The sequence below is a fragment of the Microcebus murinus genome, chromosome 22, assembly GCF_040939455.1.
Source record: "Microcebus murinus isolate Inina chromosome 22, M.murinus_Inina_mat1.0, whole genome shotgun sequence".
Lineage (NCBI taxonomy): Eukaryota > Metazoa > Chordata > Mammalia > Primates > Cheirogaleidae > Microcebus > Microcebus murinus.
In genome coordinates, this window is record NC_134125.1 from 7783813 (window position 1) to 7806412 (window position 22600).

The following is a 22600-nucleotide window of genomic DNA, read 5'->3' on the forward strand; positions in this document are numbered from 1 at the left end:
ATTTCCACCCTCGCCCAGCAGATGCCAGTCCCGGGGCTTCCCCTAACTGGTCCTGGCTCTGCGGCTGGGCGGTGGGTGCCCGACCAAGCCCTGGGGGTTGGCCAGCTCTGGCCCCCCAGCCCGCTGTGACACACAGACTCACCCCTCAGGCCCTATGACACGCACTGTGATCACCCACAGACTCGGGGCCCTGGCTGCTGTCCTCGAGGGTGTTCTTCGAGGTGCACAGAGCATACCCTCTGGTGCTGGGCGGGCCGGCTGGCCCTCTCCCCGCCAGGTGGCCTGGACAAGGGGCGTGACCTCCAGGGGTTCTGCTTTCCCTTCTGTCTGGTGGGGCTGAGCACAGCCTGGCACTCAGGTCTGGGGTCCCTGGGGCTGCGTGGCTGGGGGCAGAAGACGCAGCCTGGGGAAGGTGTGGCTGACGGCAGGGCCCGGGCTTGGCCAGGCCGGTGACGGCGGGGAGCAGGATGTGGTTGCTTGGGGCGTGGGCTGATGGCAGCTGGTGTGCAGTGAGTGGCAGGTGGGAGCCAGGCCTGGACTGGGTCTGGTGGCCCCCTCAGGTGCCATGCCGAGTCCTGCCCAGAGATGCCACTTCTATGCTCCAGAGACGCTCAGGTGGGGACAGAGCCTGGAAGGAAGCTGGCGTGAGCGGTGCAGCGCATGCTGGCTTCTCACGGCAGTTCAGCTCCCGGGGCCTGACAGTTGTCTGTCCCTACTTGGCACCTGAGAGCCCAGCAGTTTGGCCAGGCGTGGCCCCTGCGCAGAGGGCCTGGGCAGTGGCAGCAGGAGCCCAGGCTGGTGGAGGTCCGGCTCCTCCCTCAGTCCCTGCCCCGTTGCAAGGCTCCATCCCAGGACATTCCTCCCCGGGGCCTGGGGTTGGCTCTGGACTTCTGTCCTCCTGTGGGAGGCCAGAGCAGCAGGGAAGGTGTCCCTTGATTTCCCTGTTTGTGCGACGAGAGTAGGGGGGTGGGGTTCCCAGGGATGGTCCCTTTTAAGCCACACACCCCAAGCCTTGGCCATGGCCCCCAGGCAGGCCTGAGAGCAGAAGCATGCATTTGTCCTCACAGCTGGCAGCGGGGGACAGCGTGCACCCCACCCCTCCACGCTGGGCCACCAGTGGGAGCCAGGGCGCCTGCGTCTCAGGAGGGGCCCACGTGGTTATTGGGGACCCCAGACTGGCTGTGTGTGCTGGGAGCTGTCTCTCCGGAGGGGGGTCTCTGGGTATGTGTGGGGGAGGCTATTCTAGCATCTGAAAGGGGCTTTGTGTCCCTGCCACTGTGACTGTGCAGTGGGGTGGTCACTGTCTGAGGGGCTCTGTGTCTGTGTCACTGATTCTGTCTCTGACACGTGCGGGATGCTGGCTGTGTGGGGCTGTAGACGAGCCCCGCCCGTCTGTCCTGCCCCGTGCCCTGGTCCTAACAGCTCGGCCGCGATGCCGGCCCCCACACGGTCTCCCTGGGGAAGGGAAAGCCAGGCCAGCATGTGCCCTATTGTCCCCACAGCCCCGTCCCTCAGGCCCGGACCTGGGGTGCCACCTGCCTGGAGCAAGGAGGGGTCTCGCAGGGACTGGGGTGCTGAGCACAGCTGCATCTGGGGGTGTCTCTGCCCGGCTGGCTGGGGAGGTCCCTGTTTCCGGCACGGGCGCCCTTGCCAGGAAGGAGGGCCGACCTGGCCAGCTCTTCCTGCGCCCGTGGGGAGGAGCGTGAGGCAACAGGGCGCAGAGCGAGGGGCAGACGTGCTGTGGCCCACGGGGACCTGGGTGACTCTGGGAGGCCCCTGTGGCCTCAGCTTCACCTGCAGAGCCCTAGAGCAGGTTCCGTCCTGGTCCGAATGTCGTAGATAAGGAAGCGACAGCGGGCGCGGAGATCTGCTCAGGGTCACGCAGAGGGAAAGAGCCGCAGCCACGTTTGAAGGGCCTGCGAGGGTGGCGCTGGGTCCTCGCGGGGACAGAGCAGGGAAGCAACGTGTGGCCGAAGTGCCGACATCTGTCCGGCGTCTGGGACCGGCTAGTTGCCGTCCTGTGCCCCAGAGCCAGGTGCCCGGAGGGCTGAGATCACCCGCCACGCGTCCACGCCTCTGTGCCCCGGACACCCTCGGGCTACAGGTCCCAGCACCCACCAGATACTCGTCTGCCGGCAACTCTCTGGATGCCTCCTCTGGGCCCCCCCCCCCCGCTGGGGGCGAGGGTGCCCCAACCCCAGCGGCCCTCTCCCAGTCAGATGGCGGAGGCGCCAGTTGCACCAGCGGGAAATGACGGCAGCCCGGTAATCACATGCACTGTGACTTGACTTAGTAGTCAGGGAAGGCTCCCTGGAGGAGGCGAGCTTTCCTCTGCTAGGACATGCAGTCTGGAACAGGCAGGGCACCCCACACGCAAGGCCAGGCGGTAGACTCAAGTGACGCTCCCGTGCCAGCCTCCTGCGTGCGTGGGACGATGGGTGTGCGCCGGGGGCAAGTGGGGGAACCTGGGCAGCGTCACGGGGTGGGAGCTAAGTCTACCAATCGTGACATGCCTGGGAGTAGCATGTCAGGACTGCAGCCATTCCATCTCCACGCTGCCCACCTGCAGGAAGTCCAGGCGTCACCCTGTTTTCTGGCCTGACTCCACGCACAGTGGGGGTCCCCTGCAAGCACCCCCTTTACCTCCAGCAGCCACCTGGGACTGGGATCCAGGCTGCTTGGCCCAGGCCCACAACCAGTTCTGTGCCTTCTCCTCCTCTATGTCTCCTGTGGCTCCCTGGTACCTGGGGGGGATGGAATAGAGGCCTCCGTGGCCCGGCCTCCCTGCCAGGCCCTCTCGGCCACCAGCCGCTCAGATGCCGGTGGCTCCGGCGCCAGCCAGGGCCCTGGGGAGTGCGAGCTGGGCTCACGGCCGGGGCCTCCGCGCCGGTGGTCGTGACGGGTTCCCTGTGCCTGGGCCAGTCCCCACGTGCAGATGTCTGAGCCTCAGTCTGCTCACGTACGAAGCGGGGACACGACACCAGCCTCTGCGCCGCCTGGGGGTCTCACGGGGCCAGGCTGGCACGCACCGCTCCTCGCACAGAGGTGGCACACGGCAGGGCGGTGAGGGAGTTCCTCCCCACACCCCTAACTGCTGGAGCAAGTACTGTCCTGTACTCTGGAAGGACGGCCTTCCCACGCGGTCCCGCCGCATCTTCCTTAGCGACGTGATGTGACTTCCTCTCGGAAAACGTGAAACGTGGCTGGCCTGTGGACTCTGGGATCCAGGAGCCACTGGCGGGAGCCCAGGCTCCAGTGCCTGGCACCAGGAGGTGCTCACTAAAGGGTGACAGGAGGGCATCTGTTGGTATCATTTCTAGCCACACCCACCTCCTGCTGTCTTCTTCTGTGCTTTGGGGCCTCTGGGTTTTGGCTCTTGCTGTTCCCTTAGGCTCCAATGCCTTTCCCTCCACCTTCTCCACTTCGGAGACTATTCAGCAACCACTTATAAGCCACTTGCTCTGTGCCTGGCCAAGACCCAAAGATGGAAGAGGAGGAGGGAGGCCTCCCTGAGGCTGGCCCCCCTCCCGATCCTTCCAGACTCCCGGAGCTCCTGTGCGCACTGCGTCGCCATATTCTCGTGGGGGGGGCACTGTTTCCCCTCTTCACCAAAGTGGAGACTGCAATCAGAAGAGGCGAGTTGGGACTCGAGCAGGACCAAGAGTCCCAAACTGCAGAGTGGGGAGGCTGCGGCATGGTGGTTATACGCCCTGAGTGGTTTTCCGGGCAGGATACTGGGTCGCTGTCACCTCCTGGCTCAATCTTGGTGCTGCCCGCCTCAGAGGAGGGCCGAGAGGAAGCACGTTTAGGAAGAGTTTGTAAGACGAGGGCCTTCCTTACCTCAACCCTGTGTGACCGTGGGACGTGGCGTTGTCTGAGAGGCCGCAGTCTGGGGAATACGGGGTCCCTGCGTGTCTCTGCTGTGGGGCTTTTCGGAGCCTTTAAAGGACTGCTGTTTGATATGATCCTCCAGGCACAAATGACTGTCCTGTCTTGGAGAATCCCCCTTTGCACTGCTGCCAGGAAGTTGCCAGGCAAATCTGTGACAAGTAGGACTCTGGTCTGTGTTTAAGCAGTTGTCTCCTTCCCAGGTCTTCCTGGGTATTTCTATAACCAGACTAAAATCTCTTTTTGAGACAAGGCAGGGCATTTTCTTTTTTAAGGTTGGCTTTTTTATACCAGTAAGATTTGATTATTTTCCATAACACGTTTATTCATTTATCCAGGCAACATCCGTTAATTCTGTGCTCTGGGCTGGATTGGGGACTCAGCCGTCCATGACAGGAATCTAGAATTTGCTATGAGCCTTTCAGACCACCGGCATCCTTCCCCTACTCCTAGCTGACTTGCTTTCTCTCTCCATTTTTTTTTCCTTCTTGAGGCAGAGTCTCGCTCTGTTGCCGGGGCTAAAGTGCCGTGGCGTCAGCCTAGCTCACAGCAACCTCAAACTCCTGCGCTCAAGCGATCCTCCTGCCTCAGCCTCCCAGAGTGCTGGGATGACAGGCGTGAGCTGCGGCGGGGCCTTTCTCCACATTAACGAAAGGCAGCTGAGGCTGCAGTGAGCGCCGTGGCCATTGGCGGGGGTGGGGGTGGGGGTCTCAAGGGCTGAGCCAGGGCTGCTGTCACCACCTGCGGGGAGGCTCCAGGCCACCTTCCTGAGGGCACGGTGCTGCAGGTGTGGCTGGAGGGCTGCCTGTGGGCCCAGGCCTCACTTCCAGTCCCACTGCCAAGAGGCTGGTGTGGTCTGGAGGATTCCAAGGGGTGGGCGGCCTCTCCCCAAGGCTGTTGTCACTCATGGCTGGCATCGAGTAAGGGCACTGGGAGGGCCAACGCTAGGCTGTGCCGGGATGCTGTCCTCCCCGCTGTGCCCGCCCTAAAGCATCGTCCCTTCCTGCTGGCTTCCCTGGAGGCGGCGCCAGGTGTGCGGGGTCCTCGCCCGCCTTACGTGAGTCCCAGGTGCTCCTGCAGCCCCGTGCGCCCTCTGGGGCAGACTGTGCCACCTCGCTGCGGGCCTCCCTCCCGGCGTCGTCTTGTGGGAGGCCATGCTGCCCCACCCTGTGCCCACAGATCAGCGGCAGGGCTCCTCGCGAGGGCCTGGCCAGCCCTCGCCTGGCGCACGAGGGTTTGGGTGGGAACACATCCGTGCCGAGGCAGGTGCCAGCCCTGAGCACACAGAAGTGGCAGCAGGTTGCACGATGGGGTTTCCCGGTGACAGCCTGAGGGAAGTGAGTCCTTCCCTCCAGGTGCAGGTGGGCTCATCTGCGGGAAGGGGGGGTTGTGTACCGGCGTCGCTGTGTCCCGCCTATCCAGAGGGACAAGAGATACAAAACCTGAGGCAGAATTCTGCTCTTACGCAGCAGCGCATGGAACTTTCTGCCTTTCCTTGCAGGGCTCACCCTGCCCTTGGCTTCCTCATATTCTCCATCCTTTCCCGGCAAGCCCAGAAGCACCTGCGCAGCCCATGTGCTGTCTGCAGTCGCACGGGGATACGTGTTATCGTAGTGTCGAGGACGTGTTTGCCCTCTATTGCGGTAGGGCAGGGTGAGTGCAGTGGTGACACCGTGCGTGATTTCATCGCAGGGTGGTCGAGAGCAGGGCATGCTACAGAAGGACAGCGGGTCTGTGAGGCTGAGAGTGGCGTCCGCCTGGCACCCAGGCTCTGAGGGGACTCTAGTGCTGTCGTGCGGTTAATGCTGTGGTCGACTCGGGCTCTACTCACTGGCCTGGGAATGCAACGACAGCTGTTTATCAGTCAAGCCTTTCTCTTGCGCTAGTGTACCCAGTCACCGTACCAACCCTGTGAAGAGCAAGTTCGGCCTTACAGATGACAAAACAAAGGCAACAGGGAGGAGTGCTGAGCCCCTGGTCCAGGCTTATACAGGAAGTAGCAGGGTCAGGGCTGAACCCTAAAACCAAGAGGGTAAGAATACTGTAAAGTCTAGGACAAAGTTAGCTGTACAAAGCAAACCCTACTGCTGAGACAGTGTCAAAGCTGGTGTGCATCTTTGAGCTTCCTGGCAGCCCAAGCAAAGAAAGAAATGAATTCTCACTGGAGTTACAGTGGCCATAACAAACAGCTGTTTGAACGCTGGGAGCTGAGATCTGTTCCCCAAAAAGCGGGTGCTGCAGGATGTGGTGGGTGGCATCATACTGCTTATGCCACGGATACTTGAAACAGTTTGGCCATTTGATCACCCAACCCCAGTGGACCTGGGGCGCAGGTGCTTGCCCTTAGAAGCAGGTGGAATAGGGGGCATGTGAGGGGGAACTCAAAGGCCCCAAGTGTTCTGTAGCTGGTGACGCAGCCCCAAGGCCTGGGCTTGCCTCCCCGTAACGTCTCCCAGCACACGGCTCAGCAGGCACCTGCGGCTCCTTCACACACCGGCCAGCACTCGTGAGTCTGCTCTGGGCCCTCCAGGCTGGGTTGCAGCCACAGCTGGCGTTGGCCTCCACCTCATACACACCACCCACCTGGGCAGAGAGGGCCAAGGAGACCCACGCTGTCAGGCAGCACAGTGGCTGGCTCTGAGTCGGCAGGCTGGGGTGGCTCACACAGAGGTGCTGCGGGCAGCCAGGAAGAACCCGACTCTTGCTCAGCCGGCGGGCAGGCCTGGCTGCGGGTGAGGAGGGGGAATCCTCTCGCCACTGCCTGCCTGCTCAGCAGTTCCTCAGCTGCGAGGGGTGGAGCTGGCACGGCGGGCGCCAGTCAGAGCGAAACCGGCGGCGTGGCTGGTTAATCTCAGCGCTCACACTGGGGACTGAGCGGAACCGAAAGGGAGACTAGGCCGGTTCCCCTCCTGGCCCTGGCCTACTTCCTCCCAGTGATCCTCGAGGCCTAGAGCCAGTGCTGGGGGACAGGCAGGCCCGCTGGAAAAGCAGGAGAAGGAAGTGGCTATTTGTGCCTTCCTGTTTTGCAGCCGGGCAACAGGATGGCTGTGGAAAGGGTCAGGAGCACAGAGGCCCCCCCTACTAGCCCCATCTCGGCTTCAGGACCTGTGGGAGCAGGGGCTGGTGCTGGTCACGCAGCCTAGAACCTCCTCCCGCCTGCCAGCAGCGAGGTGCTGCCGCGAGCCACGGTGGCCATCAGCAGTCCCAGAGCTGGTCTCTCCCGACCCGCTGTGTCCAGCTGACAGGGCAGGACTGGGAGCTCCCAAGGAGACCTGCTGGGCAGGGGCCAGGCCGCTGGGCTCTAGCCTTCTATCAGAGCATCGGTACCTGTGCGGTCACAGCAAAGTTAAGCTTATGCTTTGGGGTACCATCTTTTGAAAAGGTAACCCCTGCTCAAGATGTGTCTTTTTGGGCTAGAGGTGGCAGTCTGGATCGCTTGAAGCCGTCAGGAATGGCACATGCCTCAGGTTCCATCCTTGCCTCTCCCTGGCTGTTAGGGACGGTGGTATTTTCCAGGAGCCCCTGGAGGAAGGGCCCCTTTGGGCCATCTCTGTCCATTCCCCACCTATCTCTGGCTCCTTCCCCCTTTCTTATCTTGCCTCTGCTGGAAGGAGCCATCAGTGATCTTGTGACCTGGGAGAAACAATCTTATCAATCTTATCACAAGAGGAAGTAGAGGACAGGAGGGGGATAGCCCCCCTTCTGAGAAAATTCCTGCCCAGCAGCAGCTGGCTCCTGGCTCCCAGGGTGCCTGGAGCAGGAAGCATCTGCAGGCCCCACTCCGGCCAGGACCCAACGAGGCGCTTCTGCTGGCACGGGGTGGGAGGCAACTCTCCCCAGTCTGCAGCCCTGTGTTGCGTGTCTTGGGACATCTGGGCTGAGGTTGCGTGGCTGGCAGCAACTTGGGCCAGCCACACCAGGCTCTGCCCTGTGGGCGACGCGGCCGTCACCGGGCTGGGCGGGGAGCGCCTTCCACCGCCCGTGGGGAGAGAAATGCATGTGGGCAGGCAAGCGCATGTCCGGGGCGCAGGGGGCCGGGAGGGTTGTTGGGATTTCTGTGGGTGCTGCGGAAGAGGTGAAGGGCATTCTGGGGCCACACCACAGGCCCACTGCTCAGCAGCACCGTGAGCACTGAGTCTGCAGGGGGCTGGGGGAGACTGGAGACAAACTCAGAGGCCTGGCCGGGAGAGGGACCAGCCTCGAGTTGAGCGCCCTCTCTGTCTTGCAGAGCTCAAAGGCCAAGCTGCAGGCGGCGTGCTCCAGCATCCAGGAGGTCCGGCGGTGCACGCAGCTGGAGATGCCGGACAACCTCTACACCTTCGTGCTGAAGGTGAGTGGCGGGGCCTGCACAGCCTGGGCTGACACGCACGCACGCACGCCCGAAAACCCTCACGGCTGTGCCCTTCCTTCTCTGCCAGGTGAAGGACCGGACAGACATCATCTTTGAGGTGGGAGACGAGCAGCAGCTGAATTCGTGGATGGCCGAGCTCCGGGAGTGCACAGGCCGAGGGTGGGTGACACCCTCACCCCCGGCAGCGCCTTTCCGGCTACCCCTGACCTGCCCAGATCCCTAACCCCCGCCTCTCGTCCAGCAGGATGGAGAGCACAGACGCAGAGACGCATGTCCCCTCCGCCCTGGACCCTGGCACGTCCAGCTCCCCAAGGGGCAGCACAGATTCCCTGAACCAAGGTGAGCGGCCAGGTCATTGTCCTCTGGGTGGACTGGAACCCGACCTAGGACATAAGGCACCTGTCACCGTCACCTGTCCTCTCTCTACCAGGTGCTTCTCCTGGGGGGTTGCTGGACCCTGCCTGCCAGAAAACGGACCACTTCCTGTCCTGCTACCCCTGGTTCCACGGCCCCATCTCCAGAGTGAAGGCTGCCCAGCTGGTGCAGCTGCAGGGCCCGGACGCTCACGGAGTGTTCCTGGTGCGGCAGAGCGAGACGCGGCGCGGGGAGTACGTGCTCACGTTCAACTTCCAGGGCATAGCCAAGGTAGGGGCAGGGCACGGGGCGGTGCCACCCTCCCTACCCGAGTCCAGGGCCTGCGGGGCACAGTCTGAGCTGACCATCCTCTCCTCCCGCAGCACCTGCGCCTGTCGCTGACGGAGCGGGGCCAGTGCCGCGTGCAGCACCTGCACTTCCCCTCGGTCGTGGACATGCTCCACCACTTCCAGCGCTCGCCCATCCCGCTCGAGTGCGGCGCCGCCTGTGACGTCCGGCTTTCCAGCTACGTGGTAGTTGTCTCCCAGCCACCAGGTGTGACCCTCAGGCCCTTCCCTACAGGGGTGGCTGGCACAGAGGGAGCGGGTGGAGGGTAAAACCTTGCTGCAGACCCAGGGAGTGGGGAGCTTTGTCAAGACTGACAGCATGGTCTCTCTCGGTCACTTGTCCCAGGTTCCTGCAACACTGTCCTGTTCCCTCTCTCCCTCCCTCGCTGGGACTCAGAGCTGGGCCTTCCCCACCTTAGCTCTTCGGGCTGTCCCCGGGGGCTCAGCCCAGAGGGTGTCCCAGGCCGGTCCTCGCCGCCAGAGCAGATCTTCCACCTGGTGCCTTCGCCCGAGGAACTGGCCAACAGCCTGCGGCACCTGGAGCCGGAGCCTGAGCGACGAGCCCGGGACTCAGACTACGAAATGGACTCATCCTCCCGGAGCCACCTGCGGGCCATAGACAATCAGTACACACCTCTCTGACCAGGCGGGAGTCCCAGGCCTCCAGAGACGCCCCGACGAGCACAAGCAGAGACGCGAACTTGTGAATGTAACGATCTTTCCTTCCTTCCAGAGAGAGATTTAAGGGACACTGTAACTGCTCGCTCCAGTTTGGATGTGCCCCTTCTATTAGGCCTGTTAAAGGGCCTTCTGTAAGTTCATCCCGCACTTGGCTTTCTCCTCATTGTTTACAGATGTAGTTCTTGTTAGCCGCTCGCTCCTGCCCCGGGTCCCCGAGACCAGTCCCCCTCACTCTTAGAGGACGGGGTGGGGTGAGGGCCGGACCTGGCAGTGGAAACTTGTTCTCTTCTTCACTGACACTGTCACAGCTGATGATAGATTTTCTATGGGAAGGGGGGGGTCACCAGGAAGCCCGAAACACTAACAAGCCCTGGATTCTCACACAGTGTCCCCATCGTCGCTTCAGTCCACGTGGCAGGGCTGCTGCATCCTTGCCACAGATGACCACACCTAATCCTGCTTCTACTCTCAGCTTTAGGACAAAAGCTCTGTCAGAGGGACAAAAGCTAAAGGTCAAAAATGATTTTAAACATTTACCTCAGATTAATTTTTTTTTAAAGGATTCAGGTTTCAAAACTAAACCATTGCTTATCTCGTTGCACTGTTCCCACTGATACCCGTGCGATTTTTGTAGACAGACAGCTATGCAAACCCTACCGGACTAGTTCATGGTCTGAGCCAAGGAAGTCAGGATGCCTGGCTTCCTTGTCTGTTGTATCCTCGGGGACAGTCACCTGCTGCTGAGTAGCCACTGTCCTTCCTCAGTGTAGAGAAGTAAAGTGTGCCACCCCTTCAGGGACATTCAGGCTACTACTGAAATAGGAGGGTGGCAAGGAACAGTCCTACCCTGGTGCCTTATGAATAAAAACCTGGATTGTGGTTTATAGCAGCTTTACAGTGAGAGTTAACTGGGGGGCGGGGAGGGACAAGCAAAAAGGGAAGAAGGGCTCCTAGGCCCTTTCTAGTAAATCCTTCAGCAACAGTGCTGGCTCAGAGCCCTCCAAGCATCTAATGGCTTATTAAATTATCCCACAAGTGGGTTTTAGGCTCATTTTTGAGCCAAAATGGAAGCCAGGAATCTGGTGCCATAGCTAATGAGAAACTCCTTTAATAGCCCACAATCAGTGTTCTGTTCCAGCTGGTTACTGCTTCATCTGATGGGGAATGTGTGTCCATGCACACACGGCCACACACAATCTCCACCATCCAGGGAGGTCCTGAAGTCAAATCTCCATCTATACTTTCCTTTCACAAGCGATACAATTAATAGGGGGGCTGGCTCCTCCCAGAACCTTCATGAGGAGGCTCAGAAACAAGGGGGCAGTGACAGAGTGGAATCAGCTGCTCCTGGGTGCCAGAAGAGCCATTCAGTACAGCCACCAGGCTCACTGCACTGGCTTCTAGGAAACCTGGAGTTTAGCACAGCTTAATATTTTGGATACATCACAGGCCAAAATGAAACGTGAGCCTAAAGGTCACAGGACTGACTGCCTTATCTGGGGGAGGGTTATTCTCTGTACTTGAAGAGGTCAGACTTTTGCTTCTAGAATTTTCAGGGGGTTTTTCAGGGAGGTGGCAAAGTAGCCACCTCCATACCACTTTCATGAACCATGAAGCAGATGCAACACCGACCCAGATTTGTGGTCCATTTTTAAGGCCCCTCATCTTTATTTTTTTTTAAGGCTGATTTCTCTAGAAAAAGAATGCTAAGTGTGAACCAAAGAAGCAAGCAATATTCTGGACGTCTTTTTTTAATAAGAGAAAGCTCATCACAGAAAATACTGATGAGTCACCAATCCAGATTTTCCTACTGTCTGTACAGGAAAGGGCCTGGGTAGATAATGAACCAATTAAATTCCCTCCCTCCAGCCAGAAGTTCAAACATCTGAGCTATGACCTCTTCAAGCCAGGGGCACTCATTTCTCTCTCTCAGGTAGTGCTAAGACGCACACCAGGTACAGCAAATTTAACAGCTGTAACCCACTGGCTGCAAAGTACAAACTCAGATTCTGAGGCAGATAATTGGAGGCCGCTCACCTCCAGACTACTTCCTTTCTAAACGTGTCCAGGTTACCAGGACAGTATAAATACATTCTGACAAAAAGCTCCCTCATGGCCCTGGGAAGAAGTGACACTAAGCCAATGCCTTTTCTTTGTGCTAGAGCAGATCCAGCCAATGAAGGGGTGGCCACGGTGTGGGGCAGGACCCCTCTGGCTGCAGCTAGCCCACCACAGGCACATTCCACCACTCTTCCCAGTCCCGATGGGGCCATGCCAGCAACTTCCACTGAGAGCCACGCCTCAGTGCCAAACCGGGCAGCGTGCATCACGACCCCTCCAGTTAGTGCTAAGTACAGAGAAGTACAGCTTGACGGCTCCCAGCACCATCACTTCCTTCATCTGACTTTTTAAAACTTTTACAAACTAACAAGTCACCAGCACCAAAGAATTAAGTCAACTAACCTGCCTTGAATTTTAGACCAGCAATCCATATGGCTTTATCTGGTATAAATCTTCTGCCTTTGATCATTTCTGGACCGTGTAGGAAAAAGGAATAGTGATCATTAAAATCTTGGGCCAGAGAACACTATTTTTACATAACAGTTTCTTAACCTAAAATCAAGGCCTTGAACTCTTCCCTGAGGGTTGCCTGAGATTCCTTCATGCTTTTTATTCAGGGCTAAATCTCTTATTGCAAATGTCACGTTAGCTCTAACATCTCCCACAGGCTAGAGGAACTTGGTAGTATCTTATCCACTGCGTCTTAACAAGGACACATCTGACATGCAGTGTTTGGTTGGAATACGCAGCACATTGTGATAACAAAAAGTGGATTCATCTTGTATCATTATAGGCAGAAGGTATTTGGCAAATTTTTATGTATTGTTTATGTACTGTACAAGTAACTTATTCTTAAATAATGCAAATTTTGCTATAATGTACAAATTGCTATATGTGAATTAAAAGTTTTCAGAATCTTGATTTTTGCCACAATATTTAAAGGCTCTATTAAGACTATGGTCTCTACAAAATCTGTACCCTGTTGAAACACTTGCTTTCCCTCTGTCGCCCTCCCACCGTGCGGGAACGGGAGCGAGTGCCTGTGAGTGTGTGAGAGTAAGCTGCTTTGTAATCTCCCTGCAGCCTTTCTGCCCTTTGGATGTATTGCCATTTAAAAAAAAAAAAAAAAGTGTCTCCTGCCCCCTACTGGTAAGACAGATGCCTGAACTGGGATGACTAATGACAAGCATTTTGGTTCAGGAGATATTAAAAAGGAAGCTTACAGATTCGGTGTCAGCCTGAGGACGTGGGATTTCAGTGCTGCCCAACCTTGGCCAGCCTTCCTCCTCCTGAAGCAGACCTCTAATCCACCAAAGAATATCTCAGTCTTGTCTTTTTCTAGAGATACCTTGAACCAGAACTGAAGGCGAAGAAGAAAAATAATTTGACAAATACCTTAGAGGATATTAAAAAAGCACGCCTCCGCCCGCCTGCCGTGATAGTAAGTATCCTAAAATGGAAGTAGCTTATACAAACACACACTAACTTTATCAGTTTTTAAAACTTTTTTTATTTTTTAATTTTTTTTAAGTTTTTATTTTATATTATCTACAAAGTAAAAGTTTTTCCCTTAACTTAAAAGTTGACCACTGTAGACAGTGATCATCTCATCAAACTTGATTTATAAATAATAATCCGTCAGTTTGACGGTAAGAATTTACTGAACCTTTGTCAAGTTTAGTAAAAGGGCGTTCCGAGTCTTGATTTTTTTTTTTTTTTTTTTTTTGCAGTTATAGCAGCAAGAATCACTCTTGTTACTTCTGTTGCTAGCTGATGTGTTCATGACTTTCAAGGGTCATTAAAAAATAAATAACTTCCAGTTTCGGCAAGCAGAGCTGGGGTACTTGCGGGACTTTGAAACAGCGTATGGAATTATGGAATAGCCCACAAGTTCCTAAATGCCTCTACTCGGTCCAAATATCTTCCACTGCAAGTGAACTGTTAACATTCCTATTGGATGTTACAAGAAATCAACATATATTTTTTAAAAACAAAATAAATGAAATTCTAGTTTTCTGTGCTTCCAGTTGGTAGAAGCAGTAGAAGGGAGGAGGGAATTTGGCCTTTCGGTTCCTCCAGCGCAGCCTTACAACTGCTGTTGGTGGTGGGCTTGTACTGTAAAAAAGAAAAGTGAATATTTAAACAGAAAACTGGCAACACCGCCCATGAGCCTAGTGTCTCTGCAGCACACGACTGTAAACTATCCTTGTGCTACCTGAGCAAGACTCACAATTCAGCTCACTTCCCTGTTCCCATCTGCACCAAGAGGGGGCGGGGTGGGACGGTGGGAGGGAAGAAACAAACCAGTCAGACGTAAAACCACTTCAGATAAAACTCCCACAAGACTTGTTGCTCATGGGGTAGGAAAAAGGCCTTAACATACCCCCTCCCCAAATGCTAGCCAAGCACCAGCACTGCTTTCAGAGGAACAGGCCAGACTACTATGAAATACCGCCGTGGCAGCCATCAAGCAGAGCGTGAACCGGGCGCTCTCCCCTGGCGGGGCGTGGGCTGGAGCTGATACTACACTCGAAGCCAATCCGTACACAGCACTTGCTCAGCAGTCGTCTTCTCCACAGCTATACTCACTCTGCCGTGGTCATAACCCCCCACGTGTCAGACTGGTGGGACTCAGGAAGGAAACACTGCCCTGTCCAGCCTATCATAACAAGGAAGGCCAACTGAGTCCTAGGCATGCATCAGCTACACAAAATGCTGCTGCTTCTCATCAAGCCAAATCCTGTATACCATCAGAACACGCACAGACTCGGCTCCTGGAAGCCTCAGGCCCTGACTTGAACTGATCAGCACAGTCCCTCCTGTACAGCACTAGTGGATGGGGCTTGCTAAGTTCTCACATTCGGGGAGTGAAGCGCTGATACTGCCTGCCATTTGACCTGTGCCAGCAGAATGCTTTGGGTGCCCCGGCGGCCCCTGCACACACACGCCTCACCTGAAGGGTGCGTCATATAGGGGAAATGCGCTGTTGTCGAGACTGGAATGGGCTGTAGTGCACTTTGAGCGAGGGCGGCCTGGGGACCGCCGGGTGGCTGTGTCGTCATTAGCATCATTGGCGCATGGGCAGTTGGATGAGAAGGAACCATTCCTGACTGTACATGAGCCTGAAACAGAGAGCTCTTTTACGCATACAGGCAACATCTCCGGCTTAAACAACATGTCAACTGTGTTCCTTTCACTGGGCTGGCACTCTCAAGATGGGGCAAGGGCCTCAGGGCCCCGTTCTCTTCTCTGGGGACATTCTCTAGTAGATCATCAATTGACCTACAGACATGTTTCATCTTTTGGCACATCCTGCAAGGTTAGGGGAGCAGGCACCAAGCGAGCCTGGGTGAAAGTCAGGGCTGCAATGTCCTGGGCATCAACTTTCTGATCATTACATTCTATGTATGGAGCAAGGGCTTCACAAAGGTCAGACCCTGATCCAAGGATAGCTTTCTCAATGACACAAGATGTGATGATGCTTCGGAACCTGGCTTCCATGTGGGACCTGGGGTAGTTTTGCAGATAACATCCCTTTCAAATAGGAAAGCAGATTATTACAATATAAGCAGGGACTGTGAAATTCCATTGTATGGGTTACTTAGACCTCTCCTCATTTGCCCCTCTCCCTTTGCTTCCGGCCTGCTCACCAGGCAGGAAGAAGATACTCTTGACTCTCTAAAAGATACACTGATGGAGCAGGAGGTGGAGATTGCAGTTAATGGCTCCAGTGAGATGGGAAGGAGTAATCAGAAATCACCTGGGCCAGTCCAGTGTCCCTATACCAAGTGATAGGGAGTTCGACTTGGTCTGTCAAGTTGGGAAAGGTGATTTTATAGTCGGTCCAAATAGTTGGATCCCAGCTCTGCAGGGGTTTGGCAGGGACAGGAAGAGCTCTTGTTTCCTGTCTCCCATACTATGCACTCTTCTAGACCATGATAAGCCTTAAATTACATGCTGTTTTTACTCTTACATATTCAAGTGGGCCCATGGCACATCTCAGCTTCCCTGTGTTAACCTTTTTGCTCTTTTAGCACAAAAAAACACAGTGAGGTTTTAGGGACCCCAACTTATATGTAAGTTCACATACCTACTTAGCCACCAGCCTCTGCTAGACATCTACAGGACCCCAGCTCTTATGACTGATTCCACCAAACCACGCTGGCACACAGTGACCACACCAGCTCCCCTCCCCACTATCAGAAGCAAATCAACTGCAGTGCACTACACCACAGAACTTAATCTTTGCAGGGTGAGGACGCCCAGACTTCCCAGAGCTGTGGAACCCTAATTACAAGGTAGCCTTCAGAGAGAGATCCAACTGAGCTGCATCTCTAGCCCACACCTTGCCAGAGCCTCACTGGCGCACGATTTGACAGGAAGTGGAACTCAGTATGGCAGGTCTCATTTAGACCCACCTAAGAGAGTTCTGTTATGCAAGTAGCAGAAAAAGACATCTCCATACAGCCAATTCACCCTTAACAGCCCCAGGGGGGCCTCAAGGACAGCATTAGAGCCCAGCTTCAGTGCTGCTCCTTCTCCTCCTCATTAACACAATCCAACTTGACCCTGGATTGCATTGGACCTGTAGCAGCTGATGCAGACAGCAACCACACCTTTCAACCTTTAGAAGGGTACACTGGAGATGAGCTCCAAAGTGCTTCTAGGGCTGCTCTTTAAGGAAAATGGGAACACCTGGGTGCACCCAGCTTCTAGCTGCACTGCGCCAATGTACAAAAGGCCAAGCCCTCTCGATAAGTACAACATAAGGTCAAAGCAGATGTATGAATAATCAGGGAAAACAATTAGACAGATTTTCTCTGGAACCCATGTGACTAACATTCAAGCTGACAGGCCCAGGGTAGTCACCTCGGAGAGCTAAGAAACTGTGAGGGCCCATCATCCCTGCCAGGCTTCCATGTGTGCGTGTGAGGGGGTGTGTATATATGCACACATATATATAGTAATGAAGCTATATAGACATAGCAAAGCAGACACAGAAAGGAAAGAAGGGCTGGGCTGCATTCCAGAGTCAAAGATATTTTAAGGTCTTAGTTGGGAAACGTTGAAGGACTGACCAATCAGCGACTTCACTGGTCCCATTACAAAACCACACAAACATTCATTTAGGGCCAGATCACGTGTATTTGAGCAGGGAAAGGGAGACAGGCAAATGGCACCACACACAGGGTTTCCTAGCTGGGACGGCATCTGGCTCTTAGCTGCTTATCTGATAACCTTCACATTCTACTCGGTCTTCACAGAGTGTTGGCTAAAGCTGGTTTACCTGAGGTACGTGGGCCATGTGGGGTGGGTTGGTGTATGCCGGCTGGACGTGAGAAGGATGGATCGTGAAGACGGTCTGTTGTGCTGTGGGGAAACTATTCTGTGGCGACTGCGTATTCGAGGCAGGTGTCATGGAAGGCGGGGTTGGCGCGAGCCCTGCGTGGTAGATGGCAGACTGCTGCTGCGGACTGGCCAGATGGAGGGCCTGGGCTGCCTGGTGCTGATGGTGCTGCAAGGAACCGCAGAGACGGAGCAATGGGACAGAATCGAGAGAAAAACATCTTTAGTGAAAAGTGACTAAAGGTGGCACACAGAGCCGAGATTTGCGCACGTGGGCCTAAGATGGGGGGACTGGGGTACAGGAGAATTCGCAGGGAGGTAAGAGCAGGGGTGGATGGGGTACCTCCTATCCAGAGACATTCTCTTCTGGGGTGCAGAAACCCGATTCTCGGCCTGGGAGTTTGAAGCCTCCAACCAAGCAGAGGTCCAACAACACTCCCGCCCCAGGGAACTAACAGATGTCAAAGACATCCTTATCTGCCTCCATTAACAAGTATGACTAAAGAAGCTAATAGGAAAAAAAATTCTCCGCCGGGCACCATGGCTCACGCCTGTAATCCCAGCACTCTGGGAGGCCGAGGCGGGTGGATTGCTCGAGGAGTTCAAAACCAGCCTGAGCAAGAGTGAGACCCCGTCTCTACTATAAATAGAAACAAATTAATTGGCCAACTAATATATAGAGAAAAAAATCAGCCGGGCATGGTGGCGCATGCCTGTAGTCCCAGCTACTTGGGAGGCTGAGACAGAAGGATCTCTTGAGCCCAGGAGTTTGAGGTTGCTGTGAGCTAGGCTGACGCCACGGCACTCACTCTAGCCTGGGCAACAAAGCGAGACTCTGTCTCAAAAAAAAAAAAAAAAAAAATTCGCAAGTAAACAGGAACTTGCTTTATGCTAAACTATGAACTTTGTTAGATTTTTCTTTTTCTTTTTTTTGAGACAGAATCTTGCTTTGTTGTCCAGGCTAGAGTGAGTGCCGTGGCATCAGCCTAGCTCACAACCTCAAACTCCTGGGCTCACGTGATCCTTCTGTCTCAGCCTCCCGAGTAGCTGGGACTACAGGCATGCGTCACCATGCCCGGCTGATTTTTTTCTCTATATATTAGTAGGCCAATTAGTTTCTTTCTATTTTTAGTAGAGACGGGGTCTCGCTCTTGCTCAGGTTGATTTCGAACTCCGGACCTCGAGCAATCCGCCCGCCTCGGCCTCCCACAGTGCTAAGATTACAGGCGTGAGCCACCACACCCGGCCATAGATTTTTCATTAATAAACATTTCCAGAGCTTATCCAATCACATTATCAACATGTACCCTAATGTGATTAAAAAAGAAAAAGCCACCACCCCCCCCCCAGGGGCATAGCCGTATCTGACTACATGAGGTGGACGTGCTATGTGTACCTGGCACCTGAAAGAAGCACTCAGTGGCTAGAACCAGGAAGCGAGGCAACTGTATGTGGATCTGTGAGTTTCTCCTTACCTGAACAGGGCTGGGTGCAGGATGACTTCCACCATGTTGGCTTTGTTGCTGTCCAGTGGGGGTGGCTGAAGGCTGAGGATGTGGAGTATGTGGGTGCAGGGTGGCGTTAGGGTGCGCATACTGCTGAGCAAGGGAGCCCGTGGAAACTACAGTGAAAGAAAAAGGAGCATGTACAACTGCCATGTGTGACCCCTCCATCGCTCTTCTCTCCCTCCTCAAACTGAGCTTTCTTGATGGTTACAATGTCTAACTTATGCTGCTACCAATCTCTACAGTGGACTCCATTTAAGCCATCCATTGTTTTGGAAAAATAAGTGTAAAGTTATTACTTGACAATCAGACTAGCATTTGATTCATAATATAATATAGCTGTAAACACATTTTATTAAAAACTAGTTTGAACGTAGGCTTAAAATAGTCACTAAGTTTTCCTGAAACGGCAACTTAAAAGCATCGGCAGAAACAACTTAATCCCACGCACACTCTCTTTAGCTCAAGGCCAGCATCTGGCTAACCTCACCATGCTACTGCCCTGGAGCAATGTCCTGTGGGCACAGACTGTATTGGGACTGGGGGAGGGGCTGTGTAAGCTACTTGGTGAGGTCAGGGCTCTATCATCAGGGCCAAATGACCATCATTTCAGCCAATCATAAGAGACACTCCACTCAGTTTGTTCCCCAAGGCTGTGCTCAAGGATTTCCACCTTTGCATTATAAAATCCCGTAGATGAAATTACCTAAACTATGATAGAAAAATGAACTCCCTTCAAAGTACTCCAGCACTTTAGGAAGAATCTTACTAGCTAGAGTAATTTCAAAGGAAATCAAAAACAAGTTAAGAATCAGAAGCACAGTAGGATGTGTTCATTGCTTCTAGTGACCATGGATGTGGCAATGAGCTGAGAACAGAGTGTTTTCAAGGCAGCTCTGGCAAGGCATGACTTTCAGCCGTCTCTCAAGAAACAAATCCTGAAATCCCTTAGAAGCTAAGCTTGTACATAGAAACAATCCCAAAATAGCTCCTCAATCTTCATAGAACATGTTAGCAACACAGACACATGGGAGACTGACAGTGGAGAAGCAAGCCCAGCTTTGGGATCAGGAACCCTAACTCCAGCAGCCTGATAGGCACAGCTGCCAGGAGTCACCAGCATCGGTGACTTTGGGCATGTCCATGTACATGGTATGCAGAGGGTTAGGCACATGGAGCGGTTCTAATGCATGACATTTTAGGGCGAAGGGCCACCAGCACTCCAGCCCAAACAGTTATGTTTCAAACTACAAATGTAACTCTTAGAAGAGGAAAAGGTAGGGCAAAGAGCCAGTGCTAGGATCACCTGTGCATCCACTGCCAACACCACAGCTGGCATTAATATTCTTAATACCCACTTTAAACTGAACGAGTTTTATTTATACACTGGAAAAATTTTCTAGGCTGTAAGAATTAATATACACAAGAATATTTTAACCCAAAAAAAAAAATGTGGCAACATATTCACTGAATGTTTTTGAGGGTACTGGATGTTTTCTGGGACCTGCAACAGATGATGTGCTAACTGCCTTAGTGAGCTTCTCAGCCCCACGGGCCTCCGAAAGCTGCCTCTCCCGCACACCTCGCCGGCCCCTTAACAGGCTGCCCTGGCCCTCACATTGCGTTTCCCTCCACTGCCCCAGACTGTGTAGGCACCGACTTGTTTTTAAATTTTTGACAAAAATTTTGAACCTTTCTTGTTCGTGTAAAACTCTGACACTCATTTAAAATAGCCAGTGGCTACTGTATTAACCCAGTTCTGTAGCACATTTCCATCATCACAAAAAGTTCTACTGGACAGTGATGTCTACAGTACTTTTAAACCATTAGCATTAAAATCCCCCTCCCGAACCAGGGCCAGGTGTGGTGGCTTACACCTGTCATCCCAGAACTTTGAGAGGCTGAAGCCAGAGGATGGCTTGAGGCCAGGAGTTTGAGATCAGACTACGCAACGTACCAAGATGCTCATCTCTGTAAAAGTAAGAAAAATTAGCTGGGCGTGGCGACGTGCACCTTTGCCCAGCTTCTTGGGAGGCTGAAGCAGGATGATCTCTTGAGCCCAGGAATTCAAGGTTACAGTGAACTATGATGACTCCACTGCACTCCAGCCTGGATAACAGATCGAGACCCTGTCTCTCTAAACACCTCCTACACCCACCGCCAGCTTCTTAAATATGTCGTTTGTAGCAATGACAAATCTGGGGGAAAGCAATTCCCAAATTCCAAATGCTATCTGTAGAGTTTCATTAAGTACAGAATTTCAGAGTTTTAATTTTTTTAAACTTCATTCAAGAAATTTTGTCCTGAAAAGTTTAAAATTTTACTTTTAATTACCTTCTAAGTATTAATATAAAGATGTAACAATAAAGAATAATTACACATATGAAGTCTAATTGTTATTCATCAACTGGAAAAATGTAAAAAAATCTTTAAATTATTTGAAGAGAAAATTAAAGATGAATTATTTTTACTGTACTTTTTTTTTTAGAGAGGGTCTCACTCTGTTGCCCTCGCTAGAGTGCAGTGGCATCATCAAAGCGCACTTCAACCTCAAACTCCTGGCCTCAAGAGATCCTCCTGCATTAGCCTTCTGAGTAGCTGGGACTATAGGTGCACATCACCATACCTGGCTAATCTATTTATTTACTTATTTATTTTGCTAGTGGCCCTTTTCCTTATGATAATGGCTAATTAAAAAGAATCTCTGTAGGTCTTGCTATATTGCCCAGCCTGGTTTCCAATTCCTGGACTTAAGCGATCCTCCTGCCTCAGCCTTCCAGAGTGCTAGGATTACAGGTGTGAGCTACCACACCTGGCCAATTAAACATTTTTAAAAGGCAACTCTGTGACATAAGTTTACCAGTATTCAAAGGTTATATAATGGGAGTCTCTCCGAACCTGTTCTGGTTTAGGAGGCTGCCCAATCCTCGAAAAAAAAATACATATATATTTTAATTTTTATTTATTTATTTTTTTTAGACAGAGTCTCGCTTTGTTGCCTAGGCTAGAGTGATTGCCGTGGCGTCAGCCTAGCTCACAGCAACCTCACACTCCTGGGCTAAGCAATCCTCCTGCCTCAGCCTCCCCAGTAGCTGGGACTACAGGCATGCGCCACCATGCCCGGCTGATTTTTTCTGTATATATTAGTTGGCCAATTAATTTCTTTCTATTTATAGTAGAGATGGGGTCTCGCTTTTGCTCAGGCTGGTTTCGAACTCCTGATCTCAAGCAATCTGCCCGCCTCGGTCTCCCAGAGAGCTAGGATTACAGCCGTGAGCCACTGTGCCCGGCCACATACATATTTTTAAAAGGCTACAAAATAGTGTTCTCATCTATAGCTAACTTACATGCATTATACAAATACTTTAAGGAACCCATGCTGAGTGAACCTATATAGGCTTTGTTTAAAAAAAAAAACCCATCCTTGCCCTAACTAAACACTATAAGGCGTTATTAAAAAAAGAAAAAAGAAAGATAAAAATCAAGGAGATGTAATATATACATCATAAGCTGCAAATAAAATTTAAGAAGATTGAATTAGAAACATTTTTCCTTCATTCATCTCCTAGCTCAAAAGATCAGAAAGCAAGTACCTTATCCAGAAACACTTTTCCCCTTGAATACAAAAGGGAGTAACTAATTGGGAAAAATGTGCAATTTACCCTGTAATTCAATACTAATGGCAAAAATATAGTTTGTTTCCTTGAAAAGCCAATTAAGAGTGATAGAGGCTGGGTGCAGTGGCTCACGCCTGTAATCCTAGCACTCTGGGAGGCCGAGGTGGCCTCCTGTTTGAGCTCCGGAGTTCGAGACCAGCTTGAGCAAGAGCAAGACCCTGTCTCTACTAAAAATAGAAAGAAATTAGCTGGACAACTAAAAATACATAGAAAAAATTAGCCGGGCATGGTGGCGCATGCTTGTAGTCCCAACTACTGGGGAGGCTGAGGCAGAAGGATTGCTTGAGCCCAGGAGTGTGAGGTTGCTGTGAGCTAGGCTGATGCCACGGCACTCTAGCCTGGGCAACAGAGTAAGACCATCTGTCTCAAAAAAGAAAAAGAAAAAAAAAA

At 53.1% G+C, this 22600-nt stretch overlaps 2 protein-coding genes across 7 annotated transcripts in view; one reads left to right on the forward strand and one right to left on the reverse strand.

Moving 5' to 3' along the window:
• The window catches only part of SH2B3 (SH2B adaptor protein 3), a 29199-nt gene extending 16598 nt beyond the window's left edge, over positions 1 to 12601 (forward strand). Inside the window, exons 2-7 of the mRNA XM_012778384.3 lie at positions 8117 to 8218; positions 8307 to 8398; positions 8484 to 8578; positions 8670 to 8884; positions 8977 to 9148; positions 9287 to 12601. Of these exons, the coding sequence (XP_012633838.1) occupies positions 8117 to 8218; positions 8307 to 8398; positions 8484 to 8578; positions 8670 to 8884; positions 8977 to 9148; positions 9287 to 9582 (972 nt within the window). The 3' untranslated portion in view covers positions 9583 to 12601. The remainder of the gene's footprint in view (positions 1 to 8116; positions 8219 to 8306; positions 8399 to 8483; positions 8579 to 8669; positions 8885 to 8976; positions 9149 to 9286) is intronic.
• A 567-nt stretch (positions 12602 to 13168) lies between these two features.
• Positions 13169 to 22600, reverse strand: part of ATXN2 (ataxin 2) — a 96483-nt gene continuing 87051 nt past the window's right edge. For 5 of the 6 annotated variants that reach the window (XM_075996559.1, XM_075996558.1, XM_012778380.3 and 2 more), the window contains 4 exons: positions 18504 to 18649; positions 16970 to 17197; positions 14636 to 14804; positions 13169 to 13797 (listed from right to left, as the gene is read on the reverse strand). In XM_075996559.1, the coding sequence (XP_075852674.1) occupies positions 13769 to 13797; positions 14636 to 14804; positions 16970 to 17197; positions 18504 to 18649 (572 nt within the window). In that variant the 3' untranslated portion in view covers positions 13169 to 13768. The remainder of the gene's footprint in view (positions 13798 to 14635; positions 14805 to 16969; positions 17198 to 18503; positions 18650 to 22600) is intronic. The other variant, XM_075996561.1, reaches the window with a different exon arrangement.